Raw genomic sequence first — 22,086 nt, 5'->3', positions numbered from 1 at the left:
TATATTGAGAGAAAGAAAACAACCAAAGTAGGAAGATTAGGTCAGCAGTCTGAAATTTTATTAGAAATACTACACACATGTTAGGTGGTTTCAGCTCAATTACTCAAAACAAAAAGATGAATACTTTTTGCTTTAGACCTTTTTGTCAAAAGAGAGAAGAATATTTAGTTTAATAACACTATTAAAGACATTTTCTTTAGAAACCAAAACTTTTGATATTTATTACAATGAAAGAATCTTGTATCATTACACAACACAGAGTTTTTTTTTCATTTGTCATCTGTGTACAAAATGAAGTTAGATATGTCCTTTAATCCAGCCTCTTCATAACATTTAGCAATATGGGGCAAAGATTCAGACCATGTTCCTTCAATAGATGCCAAGTCCAAGAGAAAAGCGGCAACATCCACAGCAACTTGCATTGGGTCTTTACCTTTCTTCAAATCCTCAAAACGACCTTCATCACTCACTTTCTCTCTTATGAATTCGATTTGCTCATCTTCCCATTGTGCAATACTAGCAACCTCCTGCATGTTCTCAAATAGTAAAATAATACTATATATCACAGCCACATTCACCCTTTAAAAATGTATCATAACTTTGACATGCCTCATAAGGACATCCTAATGTCCACCACGGTGATTTTAGTGCTACTCTGGCCGATTCTTTTGCTTCTGAATTGCGTCCTACCCTGCAAATAAGAAGACTTAGAGATAAGTGTGTTCTGTCATTTTTTCAAAAATAAGAAAACTGAGAGTTGATGAAGTTACAAACTTCTGCAGTATGTTTGCATAATATACAAAAGGCCGTCCAAATCCTGGAAACAGATCTTTCTTTGTGTAGAATTCTCCTGTCACCATAGCTGAAACCTTCCAGAAGAAAAAGAAGTCTCTTAAAAGTTTCAGAAGTGAGATTCAGAGACATAATATGCTTAAAAGAATCTTACATGATCTCCTTCATCGAAATGCCGTAACACTTTTCGCTCCAACACATCAGGAAACAGACCAACCTATACAAACACCACAATAATGTTCACTATGGTGTACATAATATCTTTCACTGTAAAGGGTTGTTTGAAGGCTTGCCTTTTTTAAGACATAGACATCGAGATTATCAATCTGAGATTCAGCAAAATCACCCTTTTTGTAAAGCTTCTCGCCTGCCTCCGCTGAAGCAATGTAAAGTTCTGACAACTCTTGAGCATCTTCTTCAACAAGAATCCGGTGAATATACTCATCTACCTGAATATCGGACACTGTAAATTATACTCTTTTCTCATGGAAATAAAAATAAGTCACTAATCCTCAATAAAAAGACAGAAATAGAATGTGATGATCACATTACATTTCTAGCTATTAGCCGGACACCACTCCTCCAAACTTCAACAACAGGCATATCCATTCTGTTCTTGGATACAACGAAAAAAAACTTAATTTCAAGAACATTTATTTAAGAGTTACCAAGAATGATTCAAACCAAAATGTTTATACCCTGGTGGAGCAGTAGGCCATCTCAGAAGCGCAGTAACAGAGCCTACTTAGACAATAAACAAGCGAAACAAAGGTAAGCATAAGCTTCTAAGAAAAGGGCTAATGGAATCGATCAAATGTTTAATTTTTTTTTACCGGAAGAGTCCTTAGAAAGCGGAATAGCAAGAGGGATGAGTCCCTGCTTAGCTCCAGGAGATATGATGGTTTCACCTGCGCATGAAACACACATATTCCGTATAACGATGAATCAGTAACAAGAACTTGCATATCTGTTGTGTTATTATTATATATATAAACCTCTTGTTTGAAGAACTTTGAGTAAGTGTTGAAGATGCATTGGAGGTTCAGTGACAGCTACATCTTTGATAAATGATACATGCCCTGAAACAACATCAACAACAAAGAATCTACTAGTAAGTCCACATCCCAATGTGACATTTGGAGATATATTACACACATTAATTCACTAACTGTTGTCTCCACCAAGATTAATTTTTAAGACAAAGAGACAAGCTCAAGCACAAACCATAAACCATTCACATAAAAATTGCAGAGTAAAACCAGAGAATACCAGAAGAGTAACAGGAGACAGTAGCTCTGGTATGGCGCAAAGGGAGAGCAGAGAAAGGAGTGAACAGCGAACTCATGGCTCCTCCTCCTCCTCCTCCTTATCTCTCTCTCTCTCTTCTCTCCTCCATATACTCTCGACCTGATCTGTTCTGGGCTTCAATATGGGCTTTTTGTTTTCTTTTCGGCCCAAACCCAAATGTTAAAAGACGTCTAACCGACAAAAAAACCGTTAATAAATAAAACAAGTGGGAAAATCAATTTCGGTTTACAAATTCCGGTTTAGTTCAGAAACAGATTTTACGCCCTTGCGTATCACGGGTCGTAAAATACACGTTGTACCAAAACAAAAATACGATGAGGATAAATATAAACCCTAAACCCCTTTCTCAACGTGGCCTTAACCGCTTTACTCAACAACCATGGATTACGCAACAGCTACGACCAAAGGATCGATACACATTGATGATGAAGACGATGAGGAGGAGGAGGTTTGCAGGATTTGCAGAATCCCAGGGGATCATGATGCGGACAATCCGCTTCGTTATCCGTGCGCTTGCAGCGGGAGCATCAAGTTCGTTCACGAGGATTGCCTCCTTCACTGGCTTACTTACTCCAGATCTCGTCGTCGATGCGAGGTCTGCAAGCACAGTTTCTCGTTCTCGCCGCTTTACGCCGAGAACGCTCCCGCGAGGCTCCCGTTTCGCGAGCTCGTTGCTGGTGCCGCGGTGAAAGCTTGCAGCAGCAGCCGTGTTCCCCGGCTGAGTCTGGTGCTTTCGCTCTGGCTTCTCGCCGTTCCTCTCGTTACCTTTTGGATGTGGAGATTGTGTTTCCTTCGGTGTTTTGGTCAGCTGCTGTTAAGCCACGTGTCCGCCGCTGATTGTTTGTTTGGGTTTGTACTATCGGCGAGTATCATGTTCGTTCTCTGTGAAGCGACTTCGTTGAGGGGTTACTTTAGGCATTTGAGAGTTTCGTTGTATGAGGTGGTTGGGATGGATGGTCCGTTGTTTCGTTTGGTTGAGAATGCCTTTAGTGTAAGTTTTGATTGTTTATTTATTTCTCCTCCTGTGGATTTTTTTTTTGTCATTATTTGCGTATTACTTTTGCAGGTTCTGGCCAGCAATTTGTTATTCCTTGGTGCTGTCATCTTTGTGCCCTTCACACTTGGACGTGTTATATTGTACTATTTTGCAGATACTACTGGTCTGAACAATGTGCTGCTGAATGCTGTCTCGAATGGGCTGTTTGGTCAGCTCACAGAAATGTTGAAATTAAAAGTCAATGGAAGTGAATTGAGTGGAGCAATCAATAATACACTATTTGTTGCTGCTGGTCTCTCATCGACGCTTTACGATGTAACAACTCTGAGTGTTGGGTACATGTTTATTGTCTTTCTGGTGTTCTTTTACCTCGGGATCACTGCGGTGATTCGGTATTTCAAGGGTGAGCCGTTGACCGTTGGGGGAGTTTATGGGATCGGTTGGATAGGAGAAACTGTGTCACCTCTCCTTGGGCAGTTCTTGGTAGTGATGAGAGTAGGATTCAGAGTTGCCTCTTTTGTGGTTGTCATGTTTGGGGTCTTCCCACTGATGTGTGGGTGGTGGCTAGATGTTTGCACGGTTATGATGTTTGGTCAGACGATGTCCTACAGACTAGAGTTTTTATCAGTTTCTCCACTTGCAAGCTCACTTGTTCATTGGGTTGTTGGAGCCATGTACGACTGGTATTTATTAATATTGGAGAACCTTCTTCGAGAGGTAAAGTGTTTCCCCTGCTCATAATTTTGTTCTAGAAACAGCTTTTTTTTCCTCTGATAGTTTAGTGCCAATTGCAGGTTCTTCGCCCTGAAGTTTTGTATATCCTTTATGGTCCCGAAGATGATGAGGATGAGTCAATCCGATATTATATTTATGATCCAGTACACAAGCTTGCTCGGGATGCTTTGTTTTTTGGTGCACAGTATGGGAGTTGGATTGTCTTGTTGGTGTTTTTACCATCTAAACTTGCGATATGGATGGCTCCTTCAATCTTCCCTCTCGACATATCGTAAGAAACATTGTCTTTACCTTTTTTTTTGTTTTTTTTTTTTGGAGATTCTGTGTCTTTCCTAACTTGTGCATCTACACAGTGTATCGGACCCTTTCACTGAGATTCCTGCCGGCATTGTCCTGCTTACAATTTGCACACCGTTTATCATCGAGCATTTTAGAGTCGAGACCACAGTTGTGTCCCTTCTACGCTGCTGGTTCACATGCGTCGGTTGGGCCCTTGGTTTAACAGACTTCCTCTTGCCAAAACCAGAGGATAACGCTGGCCAGGACAACGGAAATGCTGAACCAGGACAGAACATAGAACAAGTATTGGATGTCGGTGGACCTGACATGGCCGTGGCTGCTCTTCCAGTCGCTGATGGCCCAAACAGAAGTCTCCTCCAAGAGTAAGTTCTTCAGAAATAACCGTGAAGAATTGTTTGTTTGGTTTATAGAGTTTACCATTAAATGAAGCTTTTTTTTTTTTTAACAGGTACAACTTTCAGCTCCGGATAATCCTTCTTATACTTGTTGCATGGGTTACTCTTCTTCTGGTCCATTCTACATTGATAGTTGTACCAGTTTCTCTTGGTCGTACTCTGTTTAATGCCATCCCAGTTCTCCCAATAACGCATGGCATCAAATGCAATGGTAATATATATATGACCGTCTCCTTCATATTCTTTTCAAACAGATACAAAATTTTAACAGAATCTCCTCCTAAATTTTGTAGATTTGTATGCTTTCTTCATTGGCACGTATGCCTTTTGGACTACCATATCTAGTGCCAGGTGTGCTGTTGAGCATGTCAAGTCAGAGAGGAGTTCAGTCTTGCTTAGTCAAATATGGAAATGGTGTGGGATTGTCATCAAGAGCTCGGTGCTTTTAGGCATATGGGTAAGTAGTGCCAAGTATACTGTTGTCTTCTTATCAGATTTTTGAGACACTCCAAACTCACTTGACTCTTTGATTCTTACTGAACAGGTTCTTATCATTCCGGTACTAATCGGACTTCTGTTTGACCTTTTGGTGATTGTCCCAATAAGAGTCCCAGTAGATGAAAGCCCTGTCTTTCTCCTGTATCAAGACTGGGCTCTTGGCCTCATCTTTACGAATATATGGACTAGACTGGTAAGTATGTTTCCTTCCCACGGTATAGAAAATATTATATATCTTGTCACTGAAAGACAACAACAATGGACAGGTAATGCTTCAGATAGTGGATGATAGCTGGAGAGCAAAGTTTGAGAGAGTAAAAGAAGATGGATTCTCAAGGCTTCAGGGGTTATGGGTACTTAGAGAGATTGTACTCCCGATCGTGATGAAACTGCTAACAGCATTATGCGTTCCTTATGTCCTGGCGAGAGGAGTGTTCCCAATGCTCGGATGTCCGCTAGTTGTGAACTCGGCGGTCTACAGATTCGCTTGGATAGGTTGTCTCACGGCGAGCCTCTTGTGCTTCTGTGCAAAAAGATGCCACGTCTGGTTCAGAGACCTTCACGACTCGATCCGTGATGATCGTTATATCATTGGTCAGAGACTCCATAACTCCGGGGAGGAAGCTGCTTTGGCTATAAAGGAAAGCCAAAGCAGTGAAGTTGCAGGAGATAGGTGAGCGAGATGGTGGACTTAGAGACTTAGACGTGCAATCTAGCAAGAAGATTAGGAAGAAGATTATGTGACGGATAGAGCCAATATAAAAATGTGTTAGTGTCCCTAGCCGTTCCAATGGAACACCACTGTATATATCTAATTAAATATAGTAGTTTTAGCAAGTAAAATCTTATTAGTATCGGTATATGTTAACTTATAATCTATGAATCACTGCGGTGAACTATTCCAATTACAGAAGCTTTTTATTGTACAAGGAAAAGTGGATCAAATTGGATGAATGGTCTTAGCAAAACACAGATTTATTGTTTCTTGATTGATTGGCTCTAGTAGATAGGATCTTTACATAGGTTGTGGCGAAATATGGTTGGATCTCTCTTGTTTGGTTCAAGTCTTTGTCATTGCTTTTGGTGTGCAATATCAGGATTCTTGTTATTTCCAGCACATTACAACATCTTTGGTCTAAAATTTAGTGTGTTGATGTGACAATTAGAAGACATTCGCGGTTTTTGAAGTTTTGTCTTCTGGCCGTAATATTTGAAGAAAAATTTAAAACTTGTGAACTTTATATTAGTGTGACGGACTATTCTCATGTTCTCCTCTCTAGATATTACATCTGATTACAACGATCACGACATAAAAATCAAACAACGGTTAAAGCCAAAAGTGGGTTCCGAATTGGGTTTCTCGTGGGAAAACAAAAAAAACCAAAGCACCGACCAGTCGACCATATAAGAAAGAAAAATGAAATGTAGTTTTTGTCCCCACCAATCACCAACTTGTCGACTTTTTTCTTACCACCCAATCAAAACGCTCTCTTTCTTCACATTCTTCATCTTCACCCTCTTTCTCAAGTTTCAACCTTTTGTTTCTCTCACAAAAACAAAAATTGTTTTCTTTGCCTTGGGATCCGTGAGAAACAGAGGATAAGCTATCATGGGTTCGATCTCTCTGTCCAATTCTCTGCCCATACCGCGACTTCCATTACATACTTCATCACTCAATCCATGCCTTGTTCCCACTTCTTCTTCGCTTCCTCCTCCTCTCTCTAATTCTCGTCGTCGCTCCGCTTTTTCACCGTTAGTCACCGCCTCTGCAGTCTTCGCTGCTCCTTCAGGCGTTAATAACTCTGTTCCTGTGAGTGCTTTCTTCTTTAAAAATCGAAACTTTGGTTGGTTGGGTTGATTGATCATGTGAGATTTGTTTTTGGGGGTTTCAGGGTAAAAACGGGAGTTACACGGTTGGTGACTTTATGACAGGGAAACAGCATCTTCATGTTGTTAAGCCCACAACATCCGTTGATGATGGTAAGAGTTAGTATGCTAAAAGATGAAAACAATCCTTCCTTCCTTGTAAATCTCCTCTATAATCTGTTTTTTTTTTCTTTTCATTTGAACAGCATTGGAACTTCTGGTTGAGAAGAAAGTCACGGGCTTGCCTGTGATTGATGATGACTGGAATCTGGTATCTCTTTTATTTTTCTCATTGTGTTGTGTCTGAAGCGAGTGATTAGCCATAGTGTATATGTATGTATGAGATCGTACTTACTCCTCTTCTCTAATTTTGCCATGTAGGTTGGGGTTGTTTCTGATTACGACTTGCTTGCACTTGACTCCATTTCTGGTAATATGTATACATGTTTTTAAAAAAAAAAATTTCTGTTGGTTCTCTTTTGTTATGCATCACCAAAGTTTATGGTTTTGATATTGTTTAATTCGAACATAGGTGGATCTTAGTATGATCTCAATTCTGGACTATAGGTGGATCTTAGTATTGCTGGCAGGCACATAGTTTTCTCTTGCTTAGTTCGGTTTATGGATATTTATTGGGGGAAGCAAACTTAACATCTCTGTTCTTTTGGAATTATAGGGCGCAGCAGCCAAAATGATACAAACATGTTCCCTAACGTCGACAGTTCATGGAAAGTACGTTTCTACTTATCCATAATGTTTGCTATATATCAGAGAGGACTAGTGTTTGTCCCCACATTTGCATGTGAAAATTGTATGATATTTGGACTTGTGTGTTTGGTACCAGACGTTTAACGAACTCCAGAAGCTGATAAGCAAGACACATGGAAAAGTAGTTGGAGATTTGATGACGCCTTCTCCTCTGGTTGTCCGTGGTTCCACCAATTTAGAAGATGCTGCCAGGTAATTAGTTTTGATTTCTGCAAGCTAATTTTCTTACAAAGAGCTGTAACCATTTGTTGTTGTCTCCAGGTTGCTACTGGAAACGAAGTTCCGAAGATTACCAGTCGTGAATTCAGATGGAAAACTGGTGAGAGAATCTCTCAGTAACAATCTCTTCTTCTTCTTTTAGTTTGATATTAAATCTGATTTGATCTTGGTCTTTTTTTTTTCTGTGATTGGTGACAACAAAGATTGGGATCCTGACAAGGGGGAACGTTGTAAGGGCTGCACTGCAGATCAAGCGGGAAACCGAGAACTCAACCTAGCCAGCAGCAGTTGTAGAGCAGAGCCCTTCATTCTCTGCCATATAGTTAAATAGCAAATCTGTTGATTCCATTTGATATAAAGTATATATAAAAAATGTGTAACTATGCCCTCTCATCTTTCCACCTCCACAAGCAATTTTTTACTTAAAAAAACATTTTCTCACAAAAAGTCTACTCTCTTATCTTATAACCACCAAACACAACGATCAAACAGAGTTCGAACTACTTCCATATGTTTTGGTCACCAACTTCAAACTTCACGGATTCTGTGTAAGTGCGGCTTAATATGAATCTTTACGCTGTGGTGGTAAGCATTCTTCTTGACATGTACACACGTTTTATGGTCTTATAGATGGATGGATGCAGAGTTGGACTTTGATGCGCTTGAGAGCAGGAACGATGTTTCTAGGAATGCTCTCTTTAGTCTTTAGAACGGATGCGTAGAGAGGGTTTCAACTGGTGTCGTAAATGACAGTTTCATAAAGAATGTTACTTTAACGCTTTTATTACATACTATAAAATTAGTTGAAATGCATTTAAATTTTTATTAATTATATATATTTAATTAATAATATTTCAGATAAATGAAATTATTTATAAAATTAATGTATTTGTAATTAGTATTAAGGAAAAAATATTAAAAATGTTAAAATTAAAAAAAAATTTGGAAAGAGAGAGAGTATTAAAGTAAATTATACAATTAAGGGTCACCGCCTTACCCATACGCGCTTTGAAAGCAACTTCTGCGAAACAACTTAAAAGTCTGTATTCAAAGCACGGACCGTCTCTTGATTCAGCTCATTATTCATCTTCGTTACTTTTTTTCTTTCTCAAAAACTATTTCAAACCCTAGCAAGCAAGTTTTCTTCGATCCAATTCATGTCGACGATGGCGGGAATTCAAGGCCAGGTCCTCGAGGTCACTGGTTAGTTTTAGTGCCTTTTTCTTCGATTCAATTCTCCTCCCCCTCCCCCTCCTGAATTTAAAGTAGTTTTTGTCTTCTTTTGTTGATTTTTTTTTCAGTGGTTGGGTGCCAGAAACTGAAAGACACGGAATGGTTCTCAAGGCAAGATCCGTACGTTGTCCTCGAGTACAGCGGCACTAGACACCGTACACGAACCTGCACAGGTTCAGATCTATGGACCAATTTTAGTTTTTTTTTTTTTTTTTTTTGCTATTTCTCAAAGTTTTACTAATTTTTGATTTGATTTTGGTTTTCAGATGGTGGGAAGAACGCAGTGTTTCAAGAGAAGTTTATGTTCACTTTGCTTGAAGGACTTAGGGATCTTAAAGTTGCTGTTTGGAACAGCAATACTCTCTCCACTGATGACTTCATTGGCAATGCTACGTATGTTTTAGTTTTCGTGTGTTTGTGATTTACAATTACTCGATTTGGATTTGGTATTGAGTCTCTTTTGGTGTGTTTGTTTGTTTGTTTGTTGTGATTAGGATTCAGTTGCAGAAGGTTCTTTCTCAGGGATACGACGACTGTACCTGGACTCTCCAGTCCAAAACTGGCAGGTAACAACTTTGGTGTTTCACTAGTTTTTGTCCCTTTTTGCATTGAGTATCTATTGTCTCTTTTATTAGATAGTTTTGTAGCTGCATACAGTGCTTTGATATATAGTTTCCTTAGTTGGTTACTGCAGACGTGTGCCCTGTGCTTTCTTCTTGCTTTTATTTATATTCTTGAATCTTGACATGGAACAATGGTTTTGTTCACTGATAAGAGTGGTTATGTTTACTGATTGGAACACTCATGAGATGGGAGCACCTATTGAGATATATCTGTTGCTAGGTTGCCTAAAAAGAGTATTGAAGCCCCATTATAAACGCTGCAATTTCTGTTTTTTAACCTTGGCGGCTATGTGTTTGTTACTGATTGGAACTTTCGTTATCTTATTCCAAAAAGTTGTTACACTAAGATGCAAAAATTTTGGTAGCTTGTCCTCAGCGATTGCTCCTTGTAAAAAAATAATTATTTGACTATAAATTCTTCTTAAAATTCATTATATTTCCGTCTTGCAGATTTGCGGGAGAAGTAAGACTAATTCTGCATTATGCAGGCGCAAAGGTAGTAATTCAAGACTTAATTAGCAACATTGAGTTAAAAGTTTTCATTTATTGTCAAGAGACTAAAAGATGTTATCTGTTTACTTGTATGCAGAAACAAAATTACGGGTCTGCGCCATCAGCACCACCGTATGCCCCTCAAGTACCTCAATACTCAGCACCGCCTGCTCCATCTCCATATTCATCACCACCATACTCTGGACCATCTATGTACCCACAAGTACAATACTCTCAGCCGCAATCGGCTTACCCACCAGCTTCAGCTTATCCTCCTCAGCCATCTGCGTATCCTCCTCCTCCCTCAACTGCTTACCCTCCCGGTCCTTCAGCTTACCCTCCCGGTCCTTCGGCGTACCCTCCAGGTCCTTCGGCTTACCCTCCTCCTCCATACCCTCCTCAACCATCAGCTTATTACCCGCAAGGTACGTAAATGCTATTTCACTTCTGTTCTAAGCTTTGATTGCTTGTTCCTGCATTTATGACTAGATGCTGATCATTTTCCAAGTAAAACCAATTTCAAACCTTTTTCATTTGGAATGGAAAAACCCCCCTTTGATGCATTTGAGTGTTTTCAATTTGCATAAAACTAGTTTTGTAACACTTGATATATGTGATTTTGGCTGTGTTTCCTCTAATCATTTGTAGAAAAGATTTCTAACGATACTCAGTGGTGGTTGATATTGTTTTCTTCTTGTTCTGCAGGTCCATATCCAGGACAATACCCACCCCCTCCGTACTAAAGCTCCGGCATTTAAAATTTGACGAGAAGATGCTAATACTATGATGCTATTCCTAGAACTTGATGACGATTTTTTTTTTGTTCTTTCTTTTATCTTCTGTGTGATCTTGTTAGCTTAATGGTTAGTTTTATGCGATGGTCAGTGAGACTCATTAGGAAGTTTGGATATGTTCAACATCAAGCCAGCTTGCAGATTATGTTGCAGAAAAATCTAATTATAACTTAAAAGACATATTGTGGTGTGTGTAGTTACAATTTCTTAAGAGCTGGTTTATGTTCTGTCTTTGACTCTTTAAGATTCGGAACTATACGTGTTCACAGCGGCTAATCATCGAACTGCTCAGTCATTAGTATATAATATATTTGGTCAATGTCTATACAGCCCGATGTTCTAGTCTTTAACAAAACATTGTTGACAATCGGCAATAAAATTGTAGAATCTAGTATATTAGCCGACAGAGTTTACTGCACTTTGGTTTCTCGATCTCTACTCCACTGAGTAAAAGGGTAAAGCGGGAAACAGCAAAAAGAAAAATTACACATAAGAAAATGAAAAAAAAAAAAGAAACTTCACATTATTTTGATTTAAGAAAGAAAAAATTGTGGAGTAAAAGACAAACGTGAAAACTCATAAATCAATCTCCTCCTACTCGCTCTCCCTCTCACTTCCAGCTTTTCTCCTCTTTCTCTCTCTCTCACTAGTCTCTCTTTTGTAGCTCCCTGCTACAGCTAATCTCTGCACATTTCCATAGAGAGGAAGATGAGTCTTTCTCCGAGAGATTTTCTCTCTTTCATCGTATCTTCTATGTAATGCTCTGAGCCTTCCCTAATAACCAACGATATAGAAGATTTTTCTTCTCATTCTTGAGTTTATCCACAATGGCCGTTCGTAAGGAGGAAGAAAGCAGAGAAGAACAGAGCACTTCGTTTCTTCTTGATGCTCTCTACTGCGAAGAAGAGAAATGGGAAGACGAAGAAGTAGAAGAAGCAGTTGAAGAAAACTCTTCCTTTTCCTCTACTTCTCCATTAGTCCTTCTGCAGCAAGATTTGTTCTGGGAAGACGAAGATCTGGTCACTCTCTTCTGCAAAGAAGAAGAACAGAGACGCAGCTGTCTCGATGATGTTTATCTCGCCACGGATCGTAAAGAAGCCGTGGCTTGGATTCTGAGAGTCAACGCTCATTATGGTTTCTCTACTTTGACTGCTGTTTTAGCCATAACGTACCTAGACAACTTCATCTGTAGCAGCTACAACAGCTTACAGAGAGACAAACCATGGATGCTTCAGCTCGTTTCCGTTGCTTGCCTCTCTCTAGCTGCTAAAGTCGAAGAAACCCACGTCCCTCTTCTTCTAGACTTCCAAGTAAATAATGATCATTTCCCTTAAAGTCTCTCTCTTTTTTTTTTGTTCTGTTCTCAATCTCTCTGTTTTTTTGTAGGTGGAGGAGACAAAGTATGTGTTCGAGGCAAAGACCATACAGAGAATGGAGCTGCTGATTCTCTCTACACTCCAATGGAAGATGCATCTCATTACTCCACTTTCGTTTCTAGACCACATCATCAGGAGACTGGGTCTTAAAAACAACTCTCACTGGGATTTCCTCAACAGATGTCACCGTCTCATCCTCTCTGTAATCTCCGGTTCGTAAAACGACAAAAGAAACCCCATCATCTACTGAGTAAAATCTTACATTCTCGTGTGTTTTTTCTTTTTTGTAGATTCTAGATTTGTCGGCTACCTCCCATCAGTTGTTGCCGCAGCTACCATGATGCGAATTATAGATCAAGTCGAGCACTTTGACCCTCTTTTACACCGAACCAACCTCCTCGGTGCCCTAAACATAACCAAGGTTTAGCTTCTAATCCTTTTAACTAGTAATAAATACTCTGTTTTTCACTCTGGCATTTTCACGAACAGTTATCGTGCATTATTAACAGGAAAAGGTGGAAGCTTGCTACAGTCTCATCCTCCAATTACCATTGGGTTTACAGATCGAAACCCAATCTCGCCGCAAACGCAAGAATCGCGACTCGTCGTCGTCGTTGAGCAGCAGCCCAAGCTGCGTGATCGATTCAAACTATTTCAATAGCGACGAAAGCTCGAATGATTCGTGGTCAGCGAGTTCGTCCCCGCTGCAGCAGCAGCAACAAGAGCCTCCGTTGAAGAAGAAGACGACGAAGACGGAGAAACCGATTCTGCATCTGTCCTCCTAGCCACTACGTTTTTTTTTTTTTTTTGATCAAACATAAATTTCCATTTAGACTAGAGTTTACACTCCACCCCTAGCACTACGTTTAATTTACGTTTTTTTAAAAAAAAACTTGAGAACGATCCTAGTAGTATTAAGCTTCCCGTTATTGCGAATACGAAATGTCTCGAATGCCCTTACTTGCTATGGCGTGATACGGCGTGTCTGAAGGGGGCATTCGTGACATTTGACTGCATGGGATGCGATGGAAGAGGATAGTAATAATAAAAAGTCTTTTGCGTAAATTTTGAGGCTTTTGCAATCTTTGGGCCTTAATCTCCGGTGGTTTTATATTTTAATGTGTTTAACAATCTGGACATTTTATAGTCACTTGTATTGTAGATTATAAATACGATTAGGATAGAGTTTGCAACTTTGCATGCATAGGGTTGAGATATATACACTACGATCAAGAAAAACTATATAAATAGCAAATTAAGTATTATTAAGATGGAGAATACTGTAGGAAGATAGTTTGGAAGTTTGAAAATAGCGGTGTTAAAATAAGAAATTAACCGAGTAAAGTGTAATCTAAATGGAAGTGTTTTTTTTTTTGGATACAGTGAGATTGCTGGACTCTTAATTTCATAAAAATGTTACTTTACTGTTTTTTTAAAAGACTAATGTTACTTTAATATATATTTTTTTTAAAGAGTGTCATTTAAAATTTTTGATATAGTTTATATTTACTTTAAATTTAATACTAATAACAAATACATGATTCTAATAAATAATTTTATTTTCTTTGAATAGTGTTAATTAAATAGATTTAATTAATAAAACATAAATTTTATTTTGATTATTTTTAATATATGTGAAAAGTGTATACTCTTATAAATGCAGAAAATATTTTTTTTGTCCCGGATGGTGTATATAGGACAAGTTATACAAACGAGATGTCAAAATGTTTAATATGGAAAGAGATTGTTGCGTTTTTTTTTTGAAACAGAGACTGTTGCGTTTATGATCAAAAACAAGGATTTAGCATTTAGGCTTTGACTTCTTCAGAGGAGCCAAGTATTCTTTTTGGTCAGTCTTTACTCTTCAGATATAACTGTTTTCAAAATTGAGGAGAAAAAACAAAAAATTGAAAATGCAACAGTATCAAGACAAAAAAAAATGCAACAGTACTATTGATTTATTGATTTAGATTTTTCCGAGAAGTCTTTTCAAATTGAAACCTGCTCTACTTCTGCTAGGCGAGTATCAACTACTCCAAGACATTTTTTGAACTGGAACTTTTTTTTTTGTCAACGAACTGGAACTACTCCAACACATTTTCTGAACTGATTATAAAATAATTAAATCAGCTTCAATATATGTCAATTACAAAAAAATTGACATATAATGTATTTCATACTTTAAAGAGATAAAAATCAGCAGTTGTGTAACAGTGTAAGATAGTCCTCGGAAATCCGCTGAAGAGATAAATTATAAAGTGAATAATAATTCGCAAACAAGTTTCTTTTATCTGGAGGTCAGTAACTCAGAAATTAGCAAACCAGTCTTATTAAAATCGTTGAGTGGAGTTGGACGACAAAATCTGGTGCAGCAATTACACCAGAACCAAAGCAACCTGCTTCCACTCTGAGCACCTGAGATGGTAAGCTTTCATCATCATTATTCTGCGCATACAAGAATGTCGATAAGCAAAATTATTTGTAGAAAGTAGAAACCAATATACGGCACAATGAAATATAGCTTTTGCTTTGTTAAACAAAAATACTTTGTTATAAAAAAAGTATTCGAATAAACTGTAGTTTTATTGTCATACAAGTTAGTTTTCATGACAAAATGAAAATAATCGTCTATCATAGTTTCCTTTTGTATCACGAACAAGCCTATATATGATTATACGTTGTTGCCACTCAAATTATATTTTGTTTCAACTGTCGTCAAGCTTTAGGTGGTAAAATCTTCTCTACTTCTTTTTCGCTTTTTTTTTCTTTTTCCAATTTTATTTCTCTTTGAACTTTTCCAACAAAATAAGATTGTTAAATCTCTACTTTTTTCACGTGTGACATGAATTTTCTTTTGTCCTTTCTTTCTTTGTTCCTTTATTTTTTATTTAGTTTTTCCAATTCATTTCATTATTGGGAGAGGGGGGGGGGGGGATTGCGTTAGTGCGTCGTTTCTTGACGCTCAGCCACACGTCATCAAAACATGTGAACTCCTCTCGTTTATGCAATCTTAATTATAAGGCGTATACGTTTAGCACTAGCAATTTAGCATTGTTTGAAACAAAAGCTACGGTCCCTAATATTCAACCATATAACACATGCAGTAAGGAAAATAGTAAAAGTTTAAGATATACATCTTGAATTATATGGGGCAGTGCATGTAGCTACAAAACGAATGAACAGTGAGAAAGGATGTATATCGTGTATGTATGTGGGAAGCGGGAAGTTTTCAAAATGGGAGACCAAAAAAATCTTCGTGAGATAACTATTTATGGAGAATGTGTTTTCTGTCTTTTTTTGTCTCTTCTATTGGTCTTCTCGTCTTCAAGGTATGTTGTCAATATCATTGGTTCCATACGCATCTCGTGAACCCATATAATGACTTGACTTTAATTATTTTGTGTCTGAAACAAAAATAAAACGAACAGAAGAGAAGATGTTAGATGATTATTTGTTATCTTCTTTATGTTTTTATCTTCAATAGTATTCTTCTCCAGTGAATAGTTCATTCTTTTATTGAAAACAAGTGTTAAAATCGATGGTTTAGCTGAAGAAAAAGGTCCAGTTACTAAAATATAAACCAAAATATATGTGTATTGGTAAAAGAAGTAGGGAAAGCAAAACAGCTTGCACCCAACATGAAGAAAGGGCAAAGAGGTCAATGTGTCCCCACAGAACAATAATTATACAATAATATTATCATTCTCTATAATTTTGTGACCTTTATATTTTAAATATTTCTTCTTTTGACTTCCATATTCTTCTTTTTCTTTTATTGTAACTCGAAGGGAAAAGAGAATAAATGTTTATGTGGGGACAATAATAACAAGATTGTTTTTTAATTAAGGATTGTTATAGAACTGCATATGATTAACAATTTTGTTTCTGTTTCTGTTTTATAAAACTTTCTGATTAGTTAAGTATTTAGGTAAATCATAGTGGAGTTGGATTACGGAAAGGCTTTTAGTCTAATAGTTTATTCACTGATCGTAGGTTCGATGCAAATAAACAAAAACTAAGTGCATAGTTTTAACATCCCATGCCGTACTATATATCGCAAAATTTCACTCCCTCTTCTTGATTTTGCACGTAGCTTTAAGAGCACAGTTTGGTTAATGGTTAAAGGTTGCTTGCTGCTCGGCTTGCTCCATATTTGGCAAGTAGATATTGGAGATTTTCTCTTTAGGCCAACCCGAGCGCTGCTCAAAAATGAGAAAAACATATAAAATATATTGTCTCGTATACGTATGTACTTTTGAAGTGTCTCACAACTATGGGATTAGAATTGTGGGGTTTGATATCATATGCTTCAAAATGGTTTAGTAATTTCTTTCTGGAAAATGGATACGGACTAGATTATTAGATCCATAGTATCATACACTGTACATGTCAGTATCAGGCTGCCTGGAGTTTCAGTTTGCAGTTTAGAAAATAACTCTCGTGTTTTTGACTTTTAGTAGTTATTGATAAATTGTTGATAAAAAAAGTTATTCATAATTTTTGACCAAAAAAAAAAAGTTATTCATAATTAAGTTATAGCTGACTTTTAGTTCCAAATACTTCAACTATAGCTGATAAATTATTGATGACCTATATGTTAACAGTACTATCTCTACGAGAACAAAAACTATATTTATATATGCTAACACTGTATTTATCACCTGATAAATAAGCCATCCAAAAACTTATCAATCAGTTTTCTAGGTATAACACGTGAAAATATATATAACAATTTGCTAAACTTCCAAAGCATACACGACCTAAACTAGATAAGTTTTGCTAGTTCTCAAGTCAGTTGAATTCTACATTAAAAATAGAAAGATATAATAAACCTAAATGACGACTATTAAATAAAAACCTAGAATAAACACAAGCTAAACATGCAACACAAGACATTAATGGGATGCATATATGTTATGACCTAATGATTAGTAATTAATTGAGCAATTATAGCAATATTGATGGCAGAATGAAAATTGTAAAATATATACAAGGGTATAAATTAATGAAGTAGGACCAAATGAATACAAAAATGAAAACGAGGTGTAGTGTGAGCTGCGATTGCAGAATCTGTCGCTATGGCCCGTCTCCTTCAAACAAATCAGACTGCAGGTCCCAAACCCTTGTTCTATTTCGTGATTCACATTATTGTATGCTTTCATCTCCACGCTTTCTTATACATATAACATACATGCATAATCATACGTCTATTTTATCATTATGACACGATATACAAGTTGCCTAACGTTTCGGTATGTTTACTTTGAGCTTTTTACACAATTTTCAATATATATACCATATCCTAATGAAGGTATAACACTACACGATTACGTACGTCTTCAATTCAACTGGCAGTAAACAATCAATCGCCGAAGCGATAAATATTAATGGAGATTGAGAGTCTATTTTAATATTTTTTTTATCAAAAGAGTGAATGTTCAATGAAAATTTTGATGATATAAAGATACCTAAAACAATGTTGGAACTGGTATCCAATGTGGTACTTGTGTATCCATATAATTTAATTTTGATAACGATCTCATATATGAAGCCAAATCTAGTCTCACGTTTTCACAAAGAAACATCAAGAAACATACAAAACTTTCCTCCAAACACTTTCTCATTTGTCTTGCATGCTATTATCGATTGGATCTCCAGAACACTTTCTGTTTGAAAATAGAACATTTCGAATGTAGCTACTCTCGTAGTCACTATTATAATTTTTTTTTTCATATTCACTTCCATACATAAAGTTTAGTGTACGTATATGAATGTTAATTTATCAATTGGTTTTCATCTACTAGATATCATTAGTATATCAACTGTATTTTGAAAATTGATATCTATCTTATATTGGGATTTTGATCTTCATATTGTCGTATTGGAGGAAAGGTAATCATCATATGGTACAAAAATTTTAGAGGAAAAATATGAAATTCACGAGATATGAAATGTTGTCCAAATTCGTGGACAAATGATTCGCTATGACTCAGAATGTTGTTTGTTTTCTTGGTTCATAAATAATAAGAAGACAGAGATGTAGGTATAATGCATATTATGAAATTGGCGGTTGGAGCATACGTACGAATTACTTGAACAAGTAAATGTTCGGATTTTGACAGAGGAAGCGAATGATCAAAACTATGCCAACATATTCAATAAAGTCACAGCATCCTTTCATTTGTTTTTCTTCATGAGTTGTAAGATTTCAACCTCTTTTTTACCTAACATCACTACACTTGTCCTTGAAATATTTATTGAATCATTTTATTTTTATTCTGTATAAACCAAAAGTAAAGCATAAAACTCTAAGCTTTGTAAAAATATATCTTTATAACTCTTTGAAACATTCAAGATTAAGTATAGATATAAAATAAATCTTTCATGTTATTGAACCGTATTCTTCCAGCTAAATGGTATCGTTTCAAATAGAGTCAAATGTTAGATGTTTATATTCAATCCGCCTGGTCCAACTAGGATCAAAGTAACATGTTTGCAGGGTTTAATCAAAGCCTGCATCTACAAAAGTAGAAACAATAGCGAGTACAAAATTTGAATGTACTCTTAGACCCACTTTACCAAGTGATGGAGTCAATATGATTATTGGGAGGGTCGTTAATTGCTTCTACCAAGGTGTGGGTAAGAGACGAGATCAATTCAAAGAGTTGACAAAACAATATAACAAGAAATAAAAGGTAAGCTAGCAATGGAATAACTTTTCAGTAGTATTCTGTTTTTAGAATTTAATTTGTTACTATATAGTAATCTAAATGTATTGGATTCTTTGAATTAAGTAGTAATGAAGTGGGGTTTACGTTTCATCAGTAATCAAATACAAAACGATGTCTTGTTCTCAGACAAAGATTTTGGGGGTATCTTCTCTCTACCGCTCCACATTTAAGATTGACCTATCATCTCTTATCTCCTCTCTACTATTTGCTTTACCCTCTTTCCACATAGTAGTATACTGTATATCAAAATAAGTAAATAAATGTTAAGAGGACATTCACTACCATATCTCTTGTTAAGCCCCTCATTTCTTGAGCCTCTCACTTTGCAGGCTTTGAAGCCAAGCCCATATAGGCAATGGCTCTAAGTGAGTCAACAGCCGAACTACTGTCCTAAATGCATGGTTCGAACAATAAGTTCTAAGAAGAGTTCTCTATGTGCTATTGAGTGCAAAAGAGATCAAGAATGATAACCAAATAACATTGTTATACTCCACGCATAATGAGCACCAAGTTTACCAAACTGATATCAACTACTACAGCGTTCTCTGAGACGATATCATTAAGCTTATCTTATGGAAGTCTTTTGCATTCAGTACCAGTTGAGAGGCTTTGACTGCACCTGTGAATTAAACCGTGAGTATGTGAATATCCTCCTTTGGATGGATCTCTTTAAGAGTCTCGTTTCTCCCATGGACTCTGCTTTCTTCATCACTTCTTAGTCGTAAGTGCATGCTTCAGGATCAACCTACAACTGCTCACTTGTATTGTATGACAGTGAGAAAACCAAGCGAGGAAGTGTGTAAAGATATTTACAACTATATTGAGATGTAAATGACGATGAACATGTGAATTGATAATCTTGGAAAGAGATTGACCTGAATGAAAAACTATATTTATTGGCAAATGATAATACAATGACCTTAGAAATATATGTTAAAGTTAGAGAATTCAAAAATTTGTTGCATATTTGTGTGTATATATACATTTACTTGTAGCAATATATATATATATATATTTACTATAATTTGCTTAATTAATATTGTGATATAATTTACTTTTACTATAAAAGTTCAAATTAATATATATATATATATAATTACTATAATTTGCTTAATTAATATTGTGATATAATTTACTTTTACTATAAAAGTTCAAATTGATACTATTAAGATAATTAAGGTAATGTTCTGAAATTAAAACCAAACCAAAACTAAAACTACAACAGTTAAATCTTCGAACCAAGCAAACTAATTTTTTATATCCAAATAAAACATTGAGATATCCACCCTTAATATTAACTTATAGGCATAAGTAGCAAATATCAGTTTCCAGTTTTCACTAGAAAATCTCTAAAATGCTTTAATCAAGCCTTGTGCAGAGTAATTCTTAAATGCTTTGAACCATTCTCGACATTCTTCTGAACCTCCTCTGCTGCAGTCACTACCAACCTCTTTTGATCCTCGTCCAATCCCTTTGCCTCATAAAGGTCAAGCTGTTCCATCACGAGTCCCCTTCGGATCAGGTACTTCAGCACATGTAACTCGTTGGAGCCGCCCCGAAAGTTTTTTACTTTGACAACCTTAAGTGTCCTTTCCAAACACTCATATGTACCGTTGGTGAGCCAAAACGTTTTCGGATCTAATGGAAACGAAATTCTCTGCAAAATCCAATTAAAACGTCAAGCATTTTTTACCAAATAATAATGCCTATATGTATACTGGAAATAAAAGCTTACCAAGATACGTTCAGTAGTATCCATATCAAACGTGAGAGATTCCAGTTCTGGACAGCTATTGAGAAATATTGTAATTCCTATGAACTCCTTTGCATGCAGATTAGTCTTCATCACCAAATGTCGTGCTTCCATCGCATCATGCAATTCCATAGGATCTTCACAGTCTTGGATCATCTACTTGAAAAAATATGATAAGTAACAAAACAAAAAAATGTTGCACATACACAACGTTTAAAGGTAAGAGGAGACCAATCTACCTGAATAAGAAAAGAACAGATCGTCAGGTTCCTAACATGTGTCAGATTGAAAAAGATACGAGTAATATCGAATTCTGTATTTTGATAATGCATCAACGTGACCAAATGCTCTACAACTTCGATTTTTCTTGAGGCTGGGCTTGAGAAATCAATAGCTACATTTTTTATTTGTTTTGAGGCTGCAAATTCGGTTAGAGATATGATCTCTTTCTCGAAAGACACTGGTTCAGAGAGATAAAATTCTAAATTTTCAATGACTTGACCATTAAAGCTAGAGATCCATTGACGCATAGTGCTAACAAACAAAGCTCTCTCAGACTTTATGGTTTCTGTATCAGCAGATAAGTTCACAAACTCAGATTCTTTGAATACGAGGCTTGTTGTTTCACGACAAATATTCTTCCATCGTTTGTCAAGAACACTTGTCTGGACTGATTGTTTGAAAGGCAAGAAAGATATGATTGTAACAAGAAGACAATCAGGTAAACTTGAAAGTAAGTCAGATTTTCTTCTTGAAACCATTATGAAAATGTGATGAATAGAGGAAAACAAAGGGGGAGCTACAAGAGAGAAGATGGTGTCTATGAGTAAACCGATGAGTTCAACACTATCGAGAGTTATGTATTTATATACTTTTGAAAGCTTTCAATATATATTGGGTTTTGTGATTATAGTGCTTTAACTAACTCTTGAAATTAACCACTTTTACCTTTGTTTTGCCTTTTTCATTTACTATTACCTTTGAGTTTTGAACAAAAATATATTTATAGGTTCAGACTAGTGGTCTGAAAATGATTATTATTAACTTTTATTAGTAAGAAACTTCAAAATGTTAATTTAAAACTAAATAATTTTGTTTCTATTGTACACATTTTTTTAAACAAAAAATCCTTTTTATGTAATATACACATTTTTATATCTATAATAAATTAAGATGATTTTAAAATGCTTCTTTGTTACGATATCT

The 22,086-nt window shown here is 36.4% G+C and overlaps 6 protein-coding genes across 7 annotated transcripts; 4 read left to right on the top strand and 2 right to left on the bottom strand.

The window, feature by feature from the left end:
* Positions 1–163: 163 nt before the first annotated feature.
* LOC108849932 (protein IN CHLOROPLAST ATPASE BIOGENESIS, chloroplastic) lies at positions 164–2,199 on the bottom strand. Its single transcript, XM_018623531.2, has 10 exons — positions 2,062–2,199; positions 1,788–1,871; positions 1,626–1,700; positions 1,491–1,533; positions 1,345–1,402; positions 1,086–1,241; positions 947–1,009; positions 775–869; positions 610–691; positions 164–527 (listed from the first exon to the last, which is right to left on the bottom strand). Exons 1-10 carry the CDS (start codon positions 2,135–2,137, stop codon positions 270–272), a joined length of 990 nt encoding a protein of 329 aa, XP_018479033.2. The 5' UTR covers positions 2,138–2,199; the 3' UTR covers positions 164–269.
* Positions 2,200–2,446: 247 nt separating this feature from the next.
* On the top strand, positions 2,447–5,953 carry LOC108852411 (probable E3 ubiquitin ligase SUD1). The gene is made up of 8 exons (XM_057008604.1): positions 2,447–3,091; positions 3,167–3,814; positions 3,892–4,103; positions 4,186–4,494; positions 4,581–4,738; positions 4,821–4,984; positions 5,072–5,218; positions 5,292–5,953. Exons 1-8 carry the CDS (start codon positions 2,480–2,482, stop codon positions 5,700–5,702), a joined length of 2,661 nt encoding a protein of 886 aa, XP_056864584.1. The 5' UTR covers positions 2,447–2,479; the 3' UTR covers positions 5,703–5,953.
* Positions 5,954–6,487: 534 nt separating this feature from the next.
* Positions 6,488–8,271, top strand: LOC108849696 (CBS domain-containing protein CBSX2, chloroplastic). The gene is made up of 8 exons (XM_018623286.2): positions 6,488–6,835; positions 6,918–7,005; positions 7,098–7,162; positions 7,273–7,321; positions 7,568–7,623; positions 7,736–7,851; positions 7,921–7,978; positions 8,082–8,271. Exons 1-8 carry the CDS (start codon positions 6,635–6,637, stop codon positions 8,154–8,156), a joined length of 708 nt encoding a protein of 235 aa, XP_018478788.1. The 5' UTR covers positions 6,488–6,634; the 3' UTR covers positions 8,157–8,271.
* A 649-nt stretch (positions 8,272–8,920) lies between these two features.
* LOC130511526 (elicitor-responsive protein 3-like) lies at positions 8,921–11,216 on the top strand. The gene is made up of 7 exons (XM_057008607.1): positions 8,921–9,081; positions 9,180–9,284; positions 9,378–9,504; positions 9,606–9,677; positions 10,185–10,230; positions 10,324–10,651; positions 10,932–11,216. The coding sequence occupies exons 1-7, from the start codon at positions 9,036–9,038 to the stop codon at positions 10,967–10,969; spliced, it is 762 nt and encodes a 253-aa protein (XP_056864587.1). The 5' UTR covers positions 8,921–9,035; the 3' UTR covers positions 10,970–11,216.
* Positions 11,217–11,474: 258 nt separating this feature from the next.
* Positions 11,475–13,471, top strand: LOC130511525 (cyclin-D3-1-like). Of its 2 annotated transcripts, XM_057008606.1 has the most exons (5): positions 11,475–12,330; positions 12,407–12,608; positions 12,687–12,817; positions 12,906–13,192; positions 13,265–13,471. In XM_057008606.1, the coding sequence occupies exons 1-4, from the start codon at positions 11,848–11,850 to the stop codon at positions 13,179–13,181; spliced, it is 1,092 nt and encodes a 363-aa protein (XP_056864586.1). In that variant the 5' UTR covers positions 11,475–11,847; the 3' UTR covers positions 13,182–13,192; positions 13,265–13,471. The 2 variants fall into 2 exon arrangements, with proteins under 2 accessions (XP_056864586.1, XP_056864585.1); XM_057008605.1 differs by having other exon boundaries at positions 12,906–13,471.
* Positions 13,472–20,490: 7,019 nt separating this feature from the next.
* On the bottom strand, positions 20,491–21,641 carry LOC130511590 (putative F-box/LRR-repeat protein At5g54820). The gene is made up of 3 exons (XM_057008767.1): positions 21,120–21,641; positions 20,863–21,036; positions 20,491–20,784 (listed from the first exon to the last, which is right to left on the bottom strand). Exons 1-3 carry the CDS (start codon positions 21,639–21,641, stop codon positions 20,491–20,493), a joined length of 990 nt encoding a protein of 329 aa, XP_056864747.1.
* Between the last annotated feature and the right edge of the window lie 445 nt (positions 21,642–22,086).

Source organism: Raphanus sativus, chromosome 4 (genome assembly GCF_000801105.2).
Source record: "Raphanus sativus cultivar WK10039 chromosome 4, ASM80110v3, whole genome shotgun sequence".
NCBI classification, from domain to species: domain Eukaryota; kingdom Viridiplantae; phylum Streptophyta; class Magnoliopsida; order Brassicales; family Brassicaceae; genus Raphanus; species Raphanus sativus.
Note: the sequence above shows the minus strand (reverse complement) of the source record. Positions and strands in the feature narration are given on the sequence as shown.